The 16,464-nt window shown below is 28.1% G+C and overlaps 1 protein-coding gene across 1 annotated transcript in view; it reads right to left on the bottom strand.

The window, feature by feature from the left end:
• LOC124372025 overlaps window positions 1-16,464 on the bottom strand; it is a 31,940-nt gene extending 15,476 nt beyond the window's left edge. The window contains exons 1-2 of the mRNA XM_046830399.1: window positions 16,429-16,464; window positions 15,322-15,387 (exon numbers count right to left, since the gene is read on the bottom strand). Of these exons, the coding sequence (XP_046686355.1) occupies window positions 15,322-15,384 (63 nt within the window). The 5' untranslated portion in view covers window positions 15,385-15,387; window positions 16,429-16,464. The remainder of the gene's footprint in view (window positions 1-15,321; window positions 15,388-16,428) is intronic.

The raw sequence follows: 16,464 nt of genomic DNA, 5'->3' as shown, positions 1-16,464 counted from the left end.
TGCTATGTTAAAATTAACGAAAAATAGAATTACAATTGATTAGTGATTATAATATGTATTTGATGATTGAAAAAAGGTATTCGTGGAGGCATTTCTCAATGTATTTAAAACGATATGTTAAGCAAATAACAAATATTTGAAAGATTTCGATAAGACAAAGCCCGAAAAAACTATTTACTTTATGTCGATGCAAACAAACCTTTATGGTTATAGTCTTATGCATAAATAACTGCCGTTTAGTGATATCATGTGGATGGAATCTAAAACATATACAAAAGAAGAGTGGCAAGAAACAATTTTGGAACTCATGGCGAAGAAGATTATGGCCTATATTCTCAAAGTTGATCTAGGATATCCAACAAATTATACATATCAATCACAAGGGATTTACCTCTTGCTCCCCGAACATTATAAAAACAAACTTTGCACAACTTTACTTCATTAAAACTGATACGGTTGTTCATTCAAGAAATTTGAAAATTTTACCTCGAACAAGGGTATGATTTTGAAAACATGTGAATAGAGTTATTGCATTCGATCAGAAGCCTTTTATGAAAAAGTTACAAGTGATTTTAATACCAATATGAGAACCAAAGCTACAAGTGACTTGAGAAAGATTTTTACAACCTGATGAACAACTCAGTTTTTGGAAAAAAAGTATGGAAAATGTGCGAAAATAGATGTGATATCAAACTAGGAAATGAGAATTTTCAATGAAACAGGCCAAGAAAACGAACTTCAATGTTTCAAATATTCTTTGACGATAACTGTATAGCGAGTCACATGTACAAAACAAAAGGTTAAATGTAACAAACCGATCTACATAGGATTTTCAGTTTCTTGAGATATCAAAATTGTTAATGTATGAGTTTTTATTACGATAAAGAAGTTTGACCCAGATTTGAATCTTTGTTACATGGATAACAGACAGTTATTTTCCTAGAATTGAAACGAGATCCTTTTAAAATTTATGAAAGGAAAAATATAGATGACTTTGATACGAGCGATTATCCAAATAGATCATGAATGTTTCCACTACCTAAAAATAAGAAGGTAATAGGGGAAATTTCAAAGATGAGTTAAATAGCGAAGTTTTAGAAGAATTTTTTGGATTGAGATCAAAAAATGTACTCGTACAATATCTTGACCCAAAAAAAATCCAGTTATTTGGTGCAAAGGAATTAAGAGAATCGTTGTAAATTAAAACAATAAATATCGAAAACTTGAAGAGATGTTTGTTCGAAGATAAAGGAAGAATTTAGAGAGATGACAGTCATCAAAAGTTTTAAAACATGACGTTGTACACCGTTACTATAAAAACAAGTTGGGACTGAACGCTAAAGATGATAAGAGAATTGTCCTAGAAAATAAGATCGATACAGTACCGTATCTATGGCTATAAAAAATGAAGCAAAATCTGATATATTAGGCGAATTAAATAAAATTGGAAACTTTAATGTATAAAATGGAAGATGATTTTTAATTCACTGTCACAAATGTTTTAAAAAGAAAACGAAAAATATTAGATTCTAAAATTGTTCAATACTCAAAAACGGATTGCATAGGTATTGCAGCAAATTAATGTTCAAATGTAAGACAATATAAGAGTAAATTTATAAAGAATCCTTATGAAAAACAAGTAAAGAAAGAATTGAGAATAAAGAAGAAATAGAGATTGAAGCTAGAGCACTTTCATGCACCAGTACGAAAACAGGTTTAAAAAGAGAAAAATTATAACTTTTAGGAATAGATGATTTATGGGGCAGCAGATGTTAGTAATAATGTCTAACTATTCAGATCAAAAATGATATGGATTTCAAGTATATGTTAAATGTTATTGATACTTTCTCAAAATATGCTTGGTCAAGAGCTATCAAAAGAAAAAAACGGCATAGGATGTTTCAAAAGCTTTCGAAGATATAGTAATAAGATGCCATAAGGATCAATCACAAAACCTCCAAACCTATTCATACAGATAAGGGTTTAGAGTTTAAAAATAAAGAATTTAATGATGTTTTGAGAAAATACAACATTAAGATTTATCATACTGAAAACCGAAAGAGAAATCAAGTATTGTAGAGAGAGTATAACAGAACTCAAAAATGAGAGAATTGAAAGTGATTTTTGAGATTAATAAAACCTTTAAAATGGATCGATATTCTTCAAAAAATCGTAAACAATTAGTATCTATACAGTTCACAGCACGATCAAAATGAAAGCCAAAAGTCGTGGATAAGGATGTTGAAAAGGAGTTATTAGAGGTGACGGTTTTTTTTAAGTATGTTCCACCAGAAATTCACACGAAAATTATTAAATTTATGTCAATGATCTATTGTAAGAATTGTTAGTTTTAAAAAAAACAATACATTTTTTCAAACAAATATAAGAAACCAAATTGGTCAAGAGAAATCTTTGTGATTTATTAAATTAATAACACAGATCCTGTAACTTATAGTATACAAGATTTAAATAAATGAAGAAATAACTGGGAGTTTTTTTTACGAATATTGAATGAGAAAGTCAAAGTCTGTAATTTTTTCTATATAAATGGATAGGCTCAAAAAAGAAAAGGTGTACAATTTGTCAAGAATATAAATATTTTGAAGAATTTCATAAAAATAGGACTAAAAAAGGAGGAATAGGGTCAATGTGTGTAAAGATTTGTCGTAGTAAATATAACAGAGAATTATACGATAAAAATAGAAAAATTAACGTTAGAACGAGATAAAAAATGTTGAGTCTTGTAAAGAAATTAAGGATATTTCTGAATTTAATAAACTAGCCATTATAGTAAAGATAAAAAAACATAAATATTGTAAAGATTGTGCTATAGGAATTATTCGAAAAAGTCAAAATAATAAACCGACTCATTGCGAATGTGGAAGAGTTCTTCAATGGTTACTAGTTTATGCTATACATTTAGAAAACCAAATATCATAAGTCAAGAAGTTTGAATAAAATTTAGTAACTCATTATTCAGCGTGTAATTTAGAATATTCTATAAATCAGTCGAGAGTCTGCCATATTTGTTGTAGTAAAAATGATTTCCGTTGTATTAAAAATTATTCAAAGCAAGAATAAGTACTATATAGATAGAATTTCATTTGGTTGTAGAGATTTTATACTATTTGGATCTCCATATCTTAATAAAATTTCCATTTTCTGGGTTATCAATTTCAAGTTCTTTCAATCTTTTCGGAGTATTTCTCTCTGTTGAGCTCTGATAATACGTAATAAGGATATTTCCCACATGTGATTCTTCTTAATTAATACAAAAACATGGTGTTTTTTTTCTTAGTCAAAATATCTTTACAAACAAGGTCTGGTTTCATTAAGTCAATTTTTACACTTTGTTTGCGATTATTTCCGTTTTTATTTCATCTTTAATTTGCATAGTGTTTAACTTCGTCCTCTCTAAAATATTTAATCATTGTTTTCAAGTTTGTTACTCACCAAATTTTCTAAATGGTGGGGTTGTATAATACTTCTTCTAAAACCCATGTCTTGAATAATTCTGCTTTCTTCATTTTAGATTTTTATATTAAAGATAATATTCCGGTTCATTAATGGAAAAATCGTGTTTTCTTGAAAATTTGAAGGTATGTAACGATTCGTTACCCCTTTGTTTGTAAATGTTTTTCTTGTACTTTTCTTTATAACATGGTAAATAATAGCTTTATTCGTATTTTTAAATTCTAATATTTCTGCTTACCATCTTTTGCTTTGAACCAAAATTCATTTATTAATCATCCATAATTGTATAAGATATGTTTGTTTTCAAATCTAATGTTGATTTATTGAGGTCTAGGTCTATCAACTGACTCCATTTAACTAGTAATTTTTATTTCGAGAATAAAGTCCAGATTCTTTAATGAAAAATTAGTGTTTTTTTTTTTAATGTTTGAAGGTAAGACTATTCAACAGCTCCCCTTGATTCATGTCCGTTGCTTGCTTCATTTCTTTCGAACCAATTTTAAAAATATTTTATTGTTGTTTTACTCTCATTATTTAATAAATTTCCCTCAGAGTCTTGTATAGTTAGAACGATTTTTTGAATTACTTTTAATATTTTTCCCCCCTCCCCCCCCCCCCCCCCCCACCCCCCCACCCCCCTAATCGGAATATAATCGATTTCATTCGTTTTTTCACTGATTTTTGATCCATAAGCAATATTTGGAAAAAAAAAACGTGTAAAAAATTTCAGATTCTTTGTGTAAATTTTTGTTATGATTTTTCAAAACTAGGTTCAACGAGATTGCAGTGCCCTTTCAATTACATCGAACGGTCTAATTTTTGGCGTTTTCGTGTCTATTTTCCTTAAATATACTGATTTGGCTCAATAGTTTCTTGAACAAAAACCCTAATAAATCTACAATAATTGCTGGGAAAACATTTTATTCTTACTGGGATGATTTTATTTGAATTTTATTAGAGAGATAATTTTTTTGATTTCAAACTTGTTTTCGTCAAAGTTTAATGATTTATCTGATTGTTGTGAATGTTTTCAGATAATTTTTTAAGGGATTTTTTTATTTGATCGAAGGTATAATACATATCCTTTGTTTAAACCATAATATATTTTGTTATGTTCTTCTCACTAAATCCTATACAATAAGGAGAAAATTTCACTAAATATTTATTACAAAAATTGTCAGAATAAAAAACCGCTTTTAAACGATAAAATAATTTGATTCTTCCTCTAAAATGAATAGAATGTTCCAAGTTATAAAAAACTAATTTAGGAGCTTTCTGAAGTCAACTTGAACAGCTTCCATTTTCGCTTTTATTTAAATGGAGAAATTTTTAAAGCAAAAAGAATTTTCTTTCAGATAAAACTTCAAACGTTTGAAGAATAAATAAGAAAGATCAACCAATCAGATTGTTACTTGTTGGTTCAAGTGGATGTGGGGGAAGAAACAAACACTTTATTATTGAATTTTATTCTACAATAGGTTGAATTCCTTATTTCCAATTTGTATGTTTTTTAGTAAATCTTTAGAACAAGACGCATACAAAAAAATTACAACAAAGATTCAAAAAATATTGTGAGAAGAATTAAGCAAAGCAATATCACATATTTTTATAATGCTTCTGAGGAACATAGTTCCGTTAAGCGAATGTAAACCCAATTTCGTTAATCGTTTTTGATGATTGTATTTTGGAAAATCAGGACGTTATTAAGGAATATTTCGTAATGTCTCGTCACAAAAACATATCTTGTATCTATCTTTCCCAATGCTTTTCAAAGGTTGATAAACAAGTTATTAGAAATAATTTGAATATGTTGTGTGTTTTTAAGCAAGATTATCACTATTCGAGAAATATTTATAATAGAATGAGTTTTAACCACTTTAATGAATTATGTGATAAAATTTGGAAAGAAGACTATGGATTTTTAACTATTAATCTAACTTTGAAGCCTAAAAATGGTAAATATATGAATAAATTTTCTAATATAAATGCTGCTCAGTGGTCTGACAAATCTACTTGATAAAATGGTTGTTACAATTATTTTTACATTATCTTTACTTTTTATTTACATTATGAAAACAACTGAAAAACGGTAAATCTGTTCACGTTTTTACGTTCCACGTTCACGTTTTACGTTCCACGTTCACATTTTACGTTTCACGTTCACGTTTCAAAATTTTTCTAATTAAATGGTGAACGTAATTTCTGAAGAAGCGAAAAGACTTGATCAAATCGAAAAGAAATTAATCAAAGAATTTAAAGAACAGATTCGAATTGATGAAAAAGAACAAGAATTTATTCAAACAATTAATCAACCTGTAACTTCTGCAATTAAAAATGTTGAAGGTAAAATTGAAAACGTTTTAAGTGATAATCAAAATTTGATGAATTTGGTTCCAGTTATACGACAATTTGCTGATATTTCGATTCCAGAATCTGAAGTAGAAGAGTTTGAATTGCCAAAATTACCATCTTCAACACCTCGAATCATTGAAGAATCTACAATAGTTGAACCAATAAGTCCTAGAACAATGGATATAATAGTTGGTCCAATTGGTAGAAAGTTTCTTCCTAGAGTAAAAGATGATAAATTTGGTTTGTATTGGGATAAAAAAAAGAATAGTTTTATGATTGGAAATTTGAACATAATGATATCATTATTAATGAAAAAAACATATGAAGGAACTCAAGGTTTATGGAGATTATTAACAGACCATGACGCTCCAAAAGATAATTTATATTCTGAAGAAGATTTGAAAAAGTATACAGAAATTTTATGGGAATCTGACTCAATTTACAAAAATAATGATCCATCTACTAAGAAGCCTAAGTCAAGTAGAGGTAAAAAATATATTAAATTAATTAAACCAATTTGGGAAAAAACGAATCGAAGGATCAGGTGTAAGAAAACACAGTGGTAATAAGATTGAATACAGATATATCAACGATTTTACAAAACTCGATGGAATTATTAATTATATTTATGCTCAAGAAAAGGCTGGAAACAACAATTTTTTGAACGAAAAGAAAGCGATTAAAGATTTTATTTCGAACAAACTTGATGAGGTGATTGAAAAACCTGATGGAATTAAATATTTAAAACGAATTTTTCTGGCAATAAGTTCATCTATGATTGAGGGTAGCGGACTTTTGAATGATTTTATCAACAATTTACCTTTTGAATTACACGTACCAACTTATCAGTATCTGGGGCCTGGCACAAAACTCGAAAAAAGACTAAAAAGAGGAGATCCTGGTGTGAATAAATTAGATCAAGCTGCAATGGAACACGATATTTTTTATGCAAAACATAGAGACACAAATTCCAGACATATAGCAGATAAAGTTTTGCAAGATAAGGCAATGGATAGATTTTTATCAAAAGATGCTAGTTTAGGTGAAAGATTTGTTGCGCTTCCAACAGCTGGAGCAATGTTTTTGAAGAGAAAACTAGGAATGGGAATCGAAGAGAACTTTAAATTTTAACTATATAAATGGAGGTGAACGTAAATTTCAACAAAAGTCAGAAAGAAAAAATAAAATCCGCTTTTAAGAAGAAAATATCTGTTAGTATTCAATTTAAAATAGATCAACTAAAAAATGGCGAAGATAAAATATTTTTAACAAATAGACAATACAATAAACTCGAAAAACACAAGAAAAACGATAAAGGCGTCAGAATAGAATTTTCTTATAATCAGTTGAAAGAACTTAAAAATGGTGGACTTTTGAAAGATTTATTAGATTTTGGAGAAAATATTCCAGTTGTTAAAAATGATGTTCCTTATGTTCGTAAAGCTGCTCCAATCGTTAAAAAAGATGTGATTCCTATTGTTCGAAACATTTTAAATTGGTTAGATAAAGAGTTGGAAGATGTTACAGGATCTGGATTAGATGAAAAAACTTTGAATTACGTGAAATCAAACATTAATAAAAATTTGAAATCAAACCATTAACATTCGGGGAATTGGAAGAAATCTGCAAAAATAATAAACATTTTAGAGGAATCTTCATGAGAGATACATTACCTGAAAAAGTTAAGAAATTTGAATGTGGAATTGTGAATTTAGACTCGATTATGGAAAGTGGAACGCATTGGATTTGCTATTATAAAAATGATAATATTGCGTATTATTTTGATTCGTATGGAAGAATTGAGGACAAACCACCGAGAGAATTGATCCAATATTTCAAAAAATCGAACCTTTATTATAATGATTCTCAAATTCAAGACTATAAAGATCCCCCAATTTGTGGTCATTTATGTGTTTTTGTTTTGAATGAGTTGACTGATGGTAAAGATTTTAAAGAAGCTGTTAACAAATTATTACTTAATAAATATGGATTCACAAAATATTTTTGACGTATTTGGAACACAAATTATTCAAAATGTAGATAATAGTTTGAATTTTGATAGTTTGAGAAATGAGTTTGATAACAACTTAGAAAATTTATTACAAAACCTTCCAGATTCAGATATGTTTGCTGTCGAGATTGAAGATTTTAAAGCAGAATATGATAACAAACTTACAAATTTCATGAGTTCAAGTGAAGTTGCTGATAAAATAAAAACATTGAAAAAAGAATTTGAAGATGGTGCAGAAAAAATATTTACCAATTTAATGTCTCATATCGAAAAAGCTGATAAAATTACTGAAGCGATCAAAGTTGAAAAGAATTATGTTAGTTTGGCTAATAAAAAAAGAATTGTCGGTGTTCGACCTGGTATTGACAAACATGATGTTGTTGTTAAAGAACAAATTTTGAAACCTCTAAAATGATCAGAAAACATCGATATTGTTGATGTACATGATCCGAATGTTAAAAATGCCTTAGATTTTAAAGGAAAAAGAATTAGCAGTGTTAGTAAAGGAATTAATCCATTTGATGTTGTTGTAATGATTCAATTAGAAGATCATAATAAAATGTTTAATGAACTAAAACAAAATTATGAGAATGATAAACAGCAATGTTAAAGATTTTACAACAGAAGTCTATGACAAGTTAGAAGTCTATGAAAAAACTTGAAGAAAGAAGTAAAAGATCAGTAGACGATGTTGGTGAAATTGCTGAAAAAGTTATACAATTTGAGCAATATTATAATTCATTTACAGATTCTGTAATGAGCAGTTGAGAGAAATTGCGCAAAGTTATCATACATATGAAGATAAAGTTCAAGAACTAGTTCGAAAAATTCAGGAAGATTTTGATACATATCAAGATAATGTTCGTGAAAAAAATTAAAAAGTAATGGTGAATTACTTGAAGGAATAGATGATAAACTCGAGAAAGTAAATAAACTAGAAGAAAACTTTAATAAATTTAAAGAAGATGTTAATAAAAGTTTTGAAAACATAGACAACAGATTTAATGGATTAGGCGGCTATGATGACTAATTTTCCTTATATAAATGGCGCTCATATACTGTGTGAGGTGTAAGGAAAAAACTGAAACAAATGATATAAAATATTACGCCAAATATCAATGGAGTTAAAAGAATTTCTGGAAAATGTGCTGAATGTAACGCTAAAAAGAGCCAATTTATAAAAACTTGATTTTGAAATTTTTTCCTAATAAATAGAGATGGCGGAACATTACAGTGCTTTCGATCTTTTTATAATGCAAAACGAAAGAGATTTGAAAAAAAAAAGAACATTGGATGATATTTCTCAAAAATATGAATTATCCGAAGATATGATGAGATTATACGTAAAACAAATTGAATTGGTATAACATTGCTAAATATCAAACTTTATCATCAGAGTTCATTCAAGAAAATATCCATTATTCAATTAAAAGATCATATGTCTGTTCTTTGTCTCTATCAACACTTGAGTATAAAATTTTTGGATGAAAATAAAGATACAGTTGATTGGAATAATATTATAGACAGTGGTTACTATCCTGTGCAGATTTTATTGAAATATGTAGCCGAAATTGCAAAATTTAAGAAGAGAATCCTGAATATGACGAAGTAGATAATTAAAAAAAATGACTAAAATCTATTCTTATCGACTTATACATGATTAAAATTTTTCGTAAAAAATCTTGAAATTTTTTCTATATAAATGGCGGACTACAGAAAGTATTGCTAGTGATATTGAAAAGGGCGGAGTTTAAAAAAATTTATATCCAATTAGTAAACAACATTTGAATGTACCGAATAAAAGAACTGAGTTTAATATTGATTTTGGAGATAATTTTTGCTCGTCTAACTTCCAGTTTTATATTTCTGGAACTTTAAACAAAACAAGATGGTCAAGCATATCTTGGAACTGATAATGTTAGATTAATCGATAATTTTATACAGTTTTTATTTTCTAAGATTGAAGTAAGAAAACACAATAAATTGATTAGAAGAAGTCGAAAAACTGTGGCCAATTAAGCACAATTAAGGAACTATTTCGTATTCAAAAAGTGATGTTATTTCTTTCTCAAACTTCTAATGGCTTTGAATCGGATTTTAAATTTGGTGTGTTTTTGAAGCAGCTGGAAATTTATCTCTCATTTTTGGATTAGGATTTTTTTTTAAATGTTACTATTCCGATCTATAAAGGAGGATTTTATCTAAGTTTTATAAGAGCAGAAGACGATGATGTGATTCTGAAGACTGCAACTGGAAATGTTATGCCTGTTGATGGAAAAATAACAATTACACATTTTTTTTTTATTAGAGTTCCAATGATTGATTATAAAACCACGAGTAAAATTAGGTTGATTGATGAAATTACAAAAAGTCAAAACATTATGTTTAATTTTCTAGATTGGCAATGTATTGAACAAAAAGGTATTTCCGGAACAACTTATTCGTTCGATATTACAAATATTTATTGAAATATCTTCAATCCCAAGTTCGTTATCATAGGTTTTCAAACAGATAGACAGATTAATCAAGAAAAAAATCCTTCAAAGTTTGATAGTTTGGATGTAAAAAATATCAGAGTAAAATTGAACGGTTCTTATTATCTAGATGAATTACAAAATTTAAACATTTCAGGAGGTCTTTTCAGAATCATGTATCAGATGTATCAAGATTTTAAGAAAGTTTACTGTAATAATAAGGAAATGTATTACAATCCTAAAGAATTTGTAGCGAATAGACCTATTTATGTCATTGATACAACAAAGAGTTTGACAAATATTTCTGGTTCAAAGAACGATATAATTATCAATATGGATTTTCAAAAAGCTGTTACAAACGCGATTTGTTATGTGGTTGTGGTTTCTGAGAAATCTTTAGCCTATGATGTGATTAAGAACGATATTAGAGAAATTCAGTAAAAATCGCGTTATTTTCACTATTATTCATCGGATAATTTTAAAAATTTACAGAATTGTTAAAGACATTGATAAAAGTATTCATTTTAAATTGCATTAAAAAATTTTGAAAAATAGGGAGGATATTAGGAAAAAAAACTATTTCAAGGTCATGGACCGGAAGTGGTGATTTTAAAAAATACTTTAATACTTACTGATCCTATATACCAAATTTCATCAAAAAAGCTCCAATAGTTCTCTAGATATAAGAGTTTAAAGATAAGGGATGATTGGGGTAGATTTTGAACATTTTGTTATTTTCATGAAATTTTAAGTTGAACTCGCTTGTTTTTGAAGTTTCAGATTTTTCTGATAATTTTTTTATATTTTTATATGAATATTAAGAAATAGGGAATGATTTCACCCTTATGGATAAGTTAAGTCGAAAGAGTTAAGTATTTACTATATGTGTACCAAATTTCATTAATATCGGTTAAGTAGTTTTTGAACAACAAGGTTTGAAAGAAATATTGATTTTCACTTATTTAATATACATTGGAAAACTATAACAGTTCTAGGGAATTGAGACATTTCATTTTAACATGTTAGTAACACTACATCTCGTCTTCATCTCTTGCTGGGCGTTGGCCACGTATAGCTAGCCATGTGTGATCCTCCTCTATTTTAACGAAATTTAACAAGATATATCATCATTTAGAAGATTCTAATGTATTTGTGAGTTGAAGAAAGAAGATATAGACTTTATATGAAGTAAGAAGATTGTGTGATGTTCTGTGTTTCTTGTTAAAAGTGAAGTGAAGTGTTCCACTGGGCGTTGTCCTTCATATTTAATAAGTTTCTATTATATTTATGATTCGAAGAAAGACATTACAAGAAGATTGTGAATTTGTGTAGACATTCTAAACTGTTTAAAAAAACATTGTGTGAAAATAGTGTTCATTTGTAATACAGAATTAAGTGTTTTTACAGTGATTTCATTGTCGAACACGGTGTGAGCAAACCAAGGTCATTGTGGTGTGAGCAAAGCAAGGTCATTGTTCACGGCGTGCGTGAGCAAACCAAGGTCATCGTGGAACGCCGACGTTACAAATCTAGAGTTGATTGAAATAAAACATATGATACCTTTCTTCTTCTCCCATTCCCAATTTCTTAGAAGTTAAGTAGATATCGCAAAAACACGCACTCTAACAACACTCATTTTGTATGTCTTTCATTATATCGTAATGAATTGCTGAATGGCAAACGTTTCTCTTTTCTTCGTCAGAATCACACACACACAATATATCTGTTTCGTAAATGTTTTTTCCATATAATTTATCCCAATCTACAACAAAAGCGTGATCTCTTACAAATTCCTTTGATAAATCTTGTTGTTTACAAAGACTTGTTAAAAAACTAGCTGTATGCATATTCCTTGGCCAGTATGGATATTGTCTTCTCAACATTTCAACAAATAAACAATGAAATTTAGCATAAAAGCGATGAAAAATGTCAGATTATTGGTGTTTTAGTTTATTTTGTAAAAATCGGAATATTTTTCTTATTTTTCTATTATTTAATTTAAAATCTCCTATTACATTTAACATATTTATACTATCTAAGTTGTCTGTAATAAATTGCATTGAACACTTTTTAGTACTTAAAAGTTCTCTGAATTCGTTTTCATTTAAGGATTCGTTTTCACTTAAGGAAAATATCAACATTTGTTTAACATATTTAGGTAATACAAAGAAGTCTTTATAACTATTTCCTGTGCTAAGTTCTTTAAATGCTAGAAACTGAAGTGATTTTGGAGAGTTCATGTTGTTTGATGACTATTTAGTAGAATAGATTTTTTATTTAAGAAAAATAATTTGCTAAATTCATATTATTCTCTTTCATTCCTTCTAAAACTTCAAAAATATACTCTTTCGCTGATGAAAAATCTCGATTTCTTCCGGAATAATCTTTGTAATCATAGACAAAATATCCTAAATAGTTGTACAATAGAATGAAATTATTTCTATTTATCTCTGTTGTAGAAATGTAAACACAAACATTTGCGCTGAAAAATTTATATCTCGGCAGACTTAGTTCCATAATCTCCATTTATAACAAAAAATCTTTCTATATAAATGAATGAAGAGTATAATGCCAACTGTTACAAGTGTTATAATAGAGGAGAAATTATTGATAAAAGATATTTAGTTTGTAGAGATTGTAATTTAATTTTGTATCAAAGACCTAAACCTAAGAAATTTCGAAATAAACTAACACATTTGAATAATCTGCTTATAAAATTACAATACGGAGGTGAAAAACAAACAAAATTTGTTACAGAGTTTAGGAAAATAAATAAAAATTTTTACTTATCTCTCATAACCCTTGAAAAAATTATTTTCCTTTTCAAAGAATACATTAGGTTTGTAGGTATCGATACACACGTTTATTATGAGAAGATTTTACCTGTATTTTTTCATTATCTGGATGTTGAATTTGTCTACGATTTTAAGCCATAAATCCTCGATGATTTTATAGTACACTTGGAAAAGATAAATAATGAACCTCGTGAAAAGAATGTGGTTTTACTCACATTGTCCCCGACTTCTCGAGTGATTGTTAGCAAATTCCATCATTTCTGTTTATAAGTTTTAATTTATAGTTTATTCGTAGCAGACCAATAGATTGATTCTAAGGAGATTTTACATTAAAACTGCTCAAGAAAGTAGAAGCAAACAGCTATAGATTCGGTAATTTTTCATTCGTGAGTTACTGTTTGATTTTACAGATTCGTTTATTGTCCTTTAAACAGGAATTTCTATTGATTTACTGTCTGTCCCAAAAGTGAGCTAGAATCGGCATATTCATATCTACTTATATTTCTGCATAATTTTCCAATTAGGTCGAAGATATGAAAAATCAATGTTCATATTTCAATTTTCGAGTTCCTAAAACCCTTCCTCAGAAACACACTGATTAATAAAAGAAACAAACTGAAGTAAAATCATATACAACAACATAACCAAACAAGAGTTTTTACAATTAAATCCTATTCAAAACAAGTTTCCGATCAGCTGTATGTAAAAATATATGTTAATGTTTACATTGAACTAAAAATTCATGTAAAATAAGGAAAAGAGAATCATCTAAGGTTGAACCCATATGGTTGCCTTGATTTTAAATCTACCTGATGTGTGATTCAACATTTCTTAAATTAATCAGATTAATACTTTGGTTGACTTTTGGTTATAAATGGTAAATTCCTTTTAGGTTGGTGCAATTTTCGAGTTTTTTTTGTCGAATAGATTCTATCTAGACCGAAATTAAGATATGAAGTCAATTCAAGAAGTAATAACATTAGAAATAACGTGTGTAATCCACGTAATAAGCCAAGAGGCGGGATTTATAAGATGTTAATAAATTCAATATATTTTTAAAGTAGTGCAACTGAAAAAGTATATCCCATTAAAGCCAACATTGATTGCACCTCAAAACACGTAATTTATAATTTTGATGACCAACATCCAAACCGATGATTGGTTTTTCTCACTCTTAATTTGGAAATATTTTTCCAATATAATCTTTGGGACAGATAAATTACGTGTTTTGAGGTGAAATCAATGTTGGCTTTAATGGGATATTTCTTTTTCAGTTGCACTACTTTAAAAAATATATTGAATTTATTAACATCTTACAAATGCCGCCTCTTGGCTTGTTACGTGGATTACACACGTTATTTCTAATGTTATTACTTCTTGAATTGACTTCATATCTTAATTTCGTGTCTAGATAGAATGTTTTGTAAATCTGGTGGTGTGTGTGTGTGTGTGTGTGTGTGTGTGTGTGTGTGATTAATAAATTTAAAATACATGTGTGTGTGTGTGTGTGTGTGTGTGTGTGTGTGTGTGTGTGTGTGTGTGTGTGTGTGTGTGTGTGTGGTGTGTGTGTGTGTGTGTGTGTGTGTGTGTGTGTGTGTGTGTGTGTGTGTGTGTGTGTGTGTGTGTGTGTGTGTGACTAATCCCTGTAATTGTAGGTTTTCAAAATAGTTCCTTTATCTAACAGTACATAATGTCACTGCAGGTAATGATTATAAAAAACGAAATATTTTACATTCATATATAATAAACATTGGTGTTTCTTCACATTTACACAAACAACAATATTTGTTATGTGAACTAATCACTTAACATTTGATCTTTTATTACATTCTTATTTAAAAGATTGTCAGGTACTTTATTACGATAACTTTCAATCGTATTAAATTTGTCATATTACAAATTTATATTTTATGAATATATTTTTATACGTCCGTGTAATTAAATCTATTTATATGTCAGACTAAAGTAATTTTTAATATCAATTTAATGGTCACAAGGCATAAAAATAAACATATTAAAGTAAAAATCAAGAAAACATCTATTTCCATAAGTTTCTTTTTTCTTAGCTGTTTATCGTACCGTTGTCTATGGATTACATACTTTGCGGATATATTTAAAAACATTATAGTTTTTACGTAAATATGTATTTACATTGACAATTATGGCCAACAAAAGCATATATAACTAAATATGTAATCACATATATATTTTTTACCGTCATGTCACTGCGAACCATCGCTACTACCAGGCAGAAACAGATGAGTTTCTTCAACACCATTTTCTGTAACAACAACTTGTACATAATTTCCTGCAACAACAACTTCTTTGTATAATCATATCTTTATTATTTTTCACATAGTGATTTATTGCTTATGTTTCTTTCAAATAATAGTATTCTAAATAATTTTCAGACGATGAACTAGGTATAGAGTAAAATTAAGTTACAGATAAAAAATTGTAATTTAAAATACTAATGTACTGTGTAAAATATTTGATTTTATATTTTGTCATTTGTATTTGACACACATGATTGTACTCAACTTGTTTGCAAATTTAGTTATTCTGTTTTTTATCTCTATCATCATGGTTACTCATTAAACCAATAAAAAAATGCTAACGCTCAGCCAAATCCCATGGAGTCACATGCGTCATCACCCAACTCGGCTTCATCAGAAATGTCAAGTTTATAGGTAAGTTATTTTACGACATACCGAGCAGACAGACAGACAGAAACAAAATTACTGTTGTAATTATTATATTTGACTAATTTAATTTCTATGAAAAAAAATACAAAATAAATTCTCAATTTACATATATTTATTTGTAATAGATATAATTTAATAGCTCTCGAATACAAAAGTAAATGCAATTCCTAAAACCATATTTAGGTTAACATTTGTTTGTAGGGGATTCATTGAATTCAAGTAAATAAAATACAATAGCATATTACCCATTAGTTCTCCTCTTCTTTATTGTTGAATTTATAATTTATTTGAAATTTTCCATTTATTTAAATCAATAAGAAATTTTCGTTCCTATAAAGCATTAAAGTATAGTAACGCTGACATATAATTTCTTTCCATCTGAAGTAAATAATTTATAAAAATATACTATTAATTACACTAAACGTAAATTCATATTGGGAAGTGCATTACTTGATTATAGTGTCAGAATGTTTTTACCATCAAATTAGTTGTTGATTATTCAAGAAATTATTAGCAAACTGTATAGATGCAAATAAAATATAAAATAAATATTGTTATAGTATTGTCAATTAAATTTCCGTATGACAAAACATTTTATATACAACATAACAACTTACCTTTCGTGGTGTAGTGTATATCTTGAACGTATGAAG

The sequence above is a fragment of the Homalodisca vitripennis genome, unplaced genomic scaffold (assembly GCF_021130785.1).
Source record: "Homalodisca vitripennis isolate AUS2020 unplaced genomic scaffold, UT_GWSS_2.1 ScUCBcl_2392;HRSCAF=7106, whole genome shotgun sequence".
NCBI lineage: Eukaryota > Metazoa > Arthropoda > Insecta > Hemiptera > Cicadellidae > Homalodisca > Homalodisca vitripennis.
Note: the sequence above shows the minus strand (reverse complement) of the source record. Positions and strands in the feature narration are given on the sequence as shown.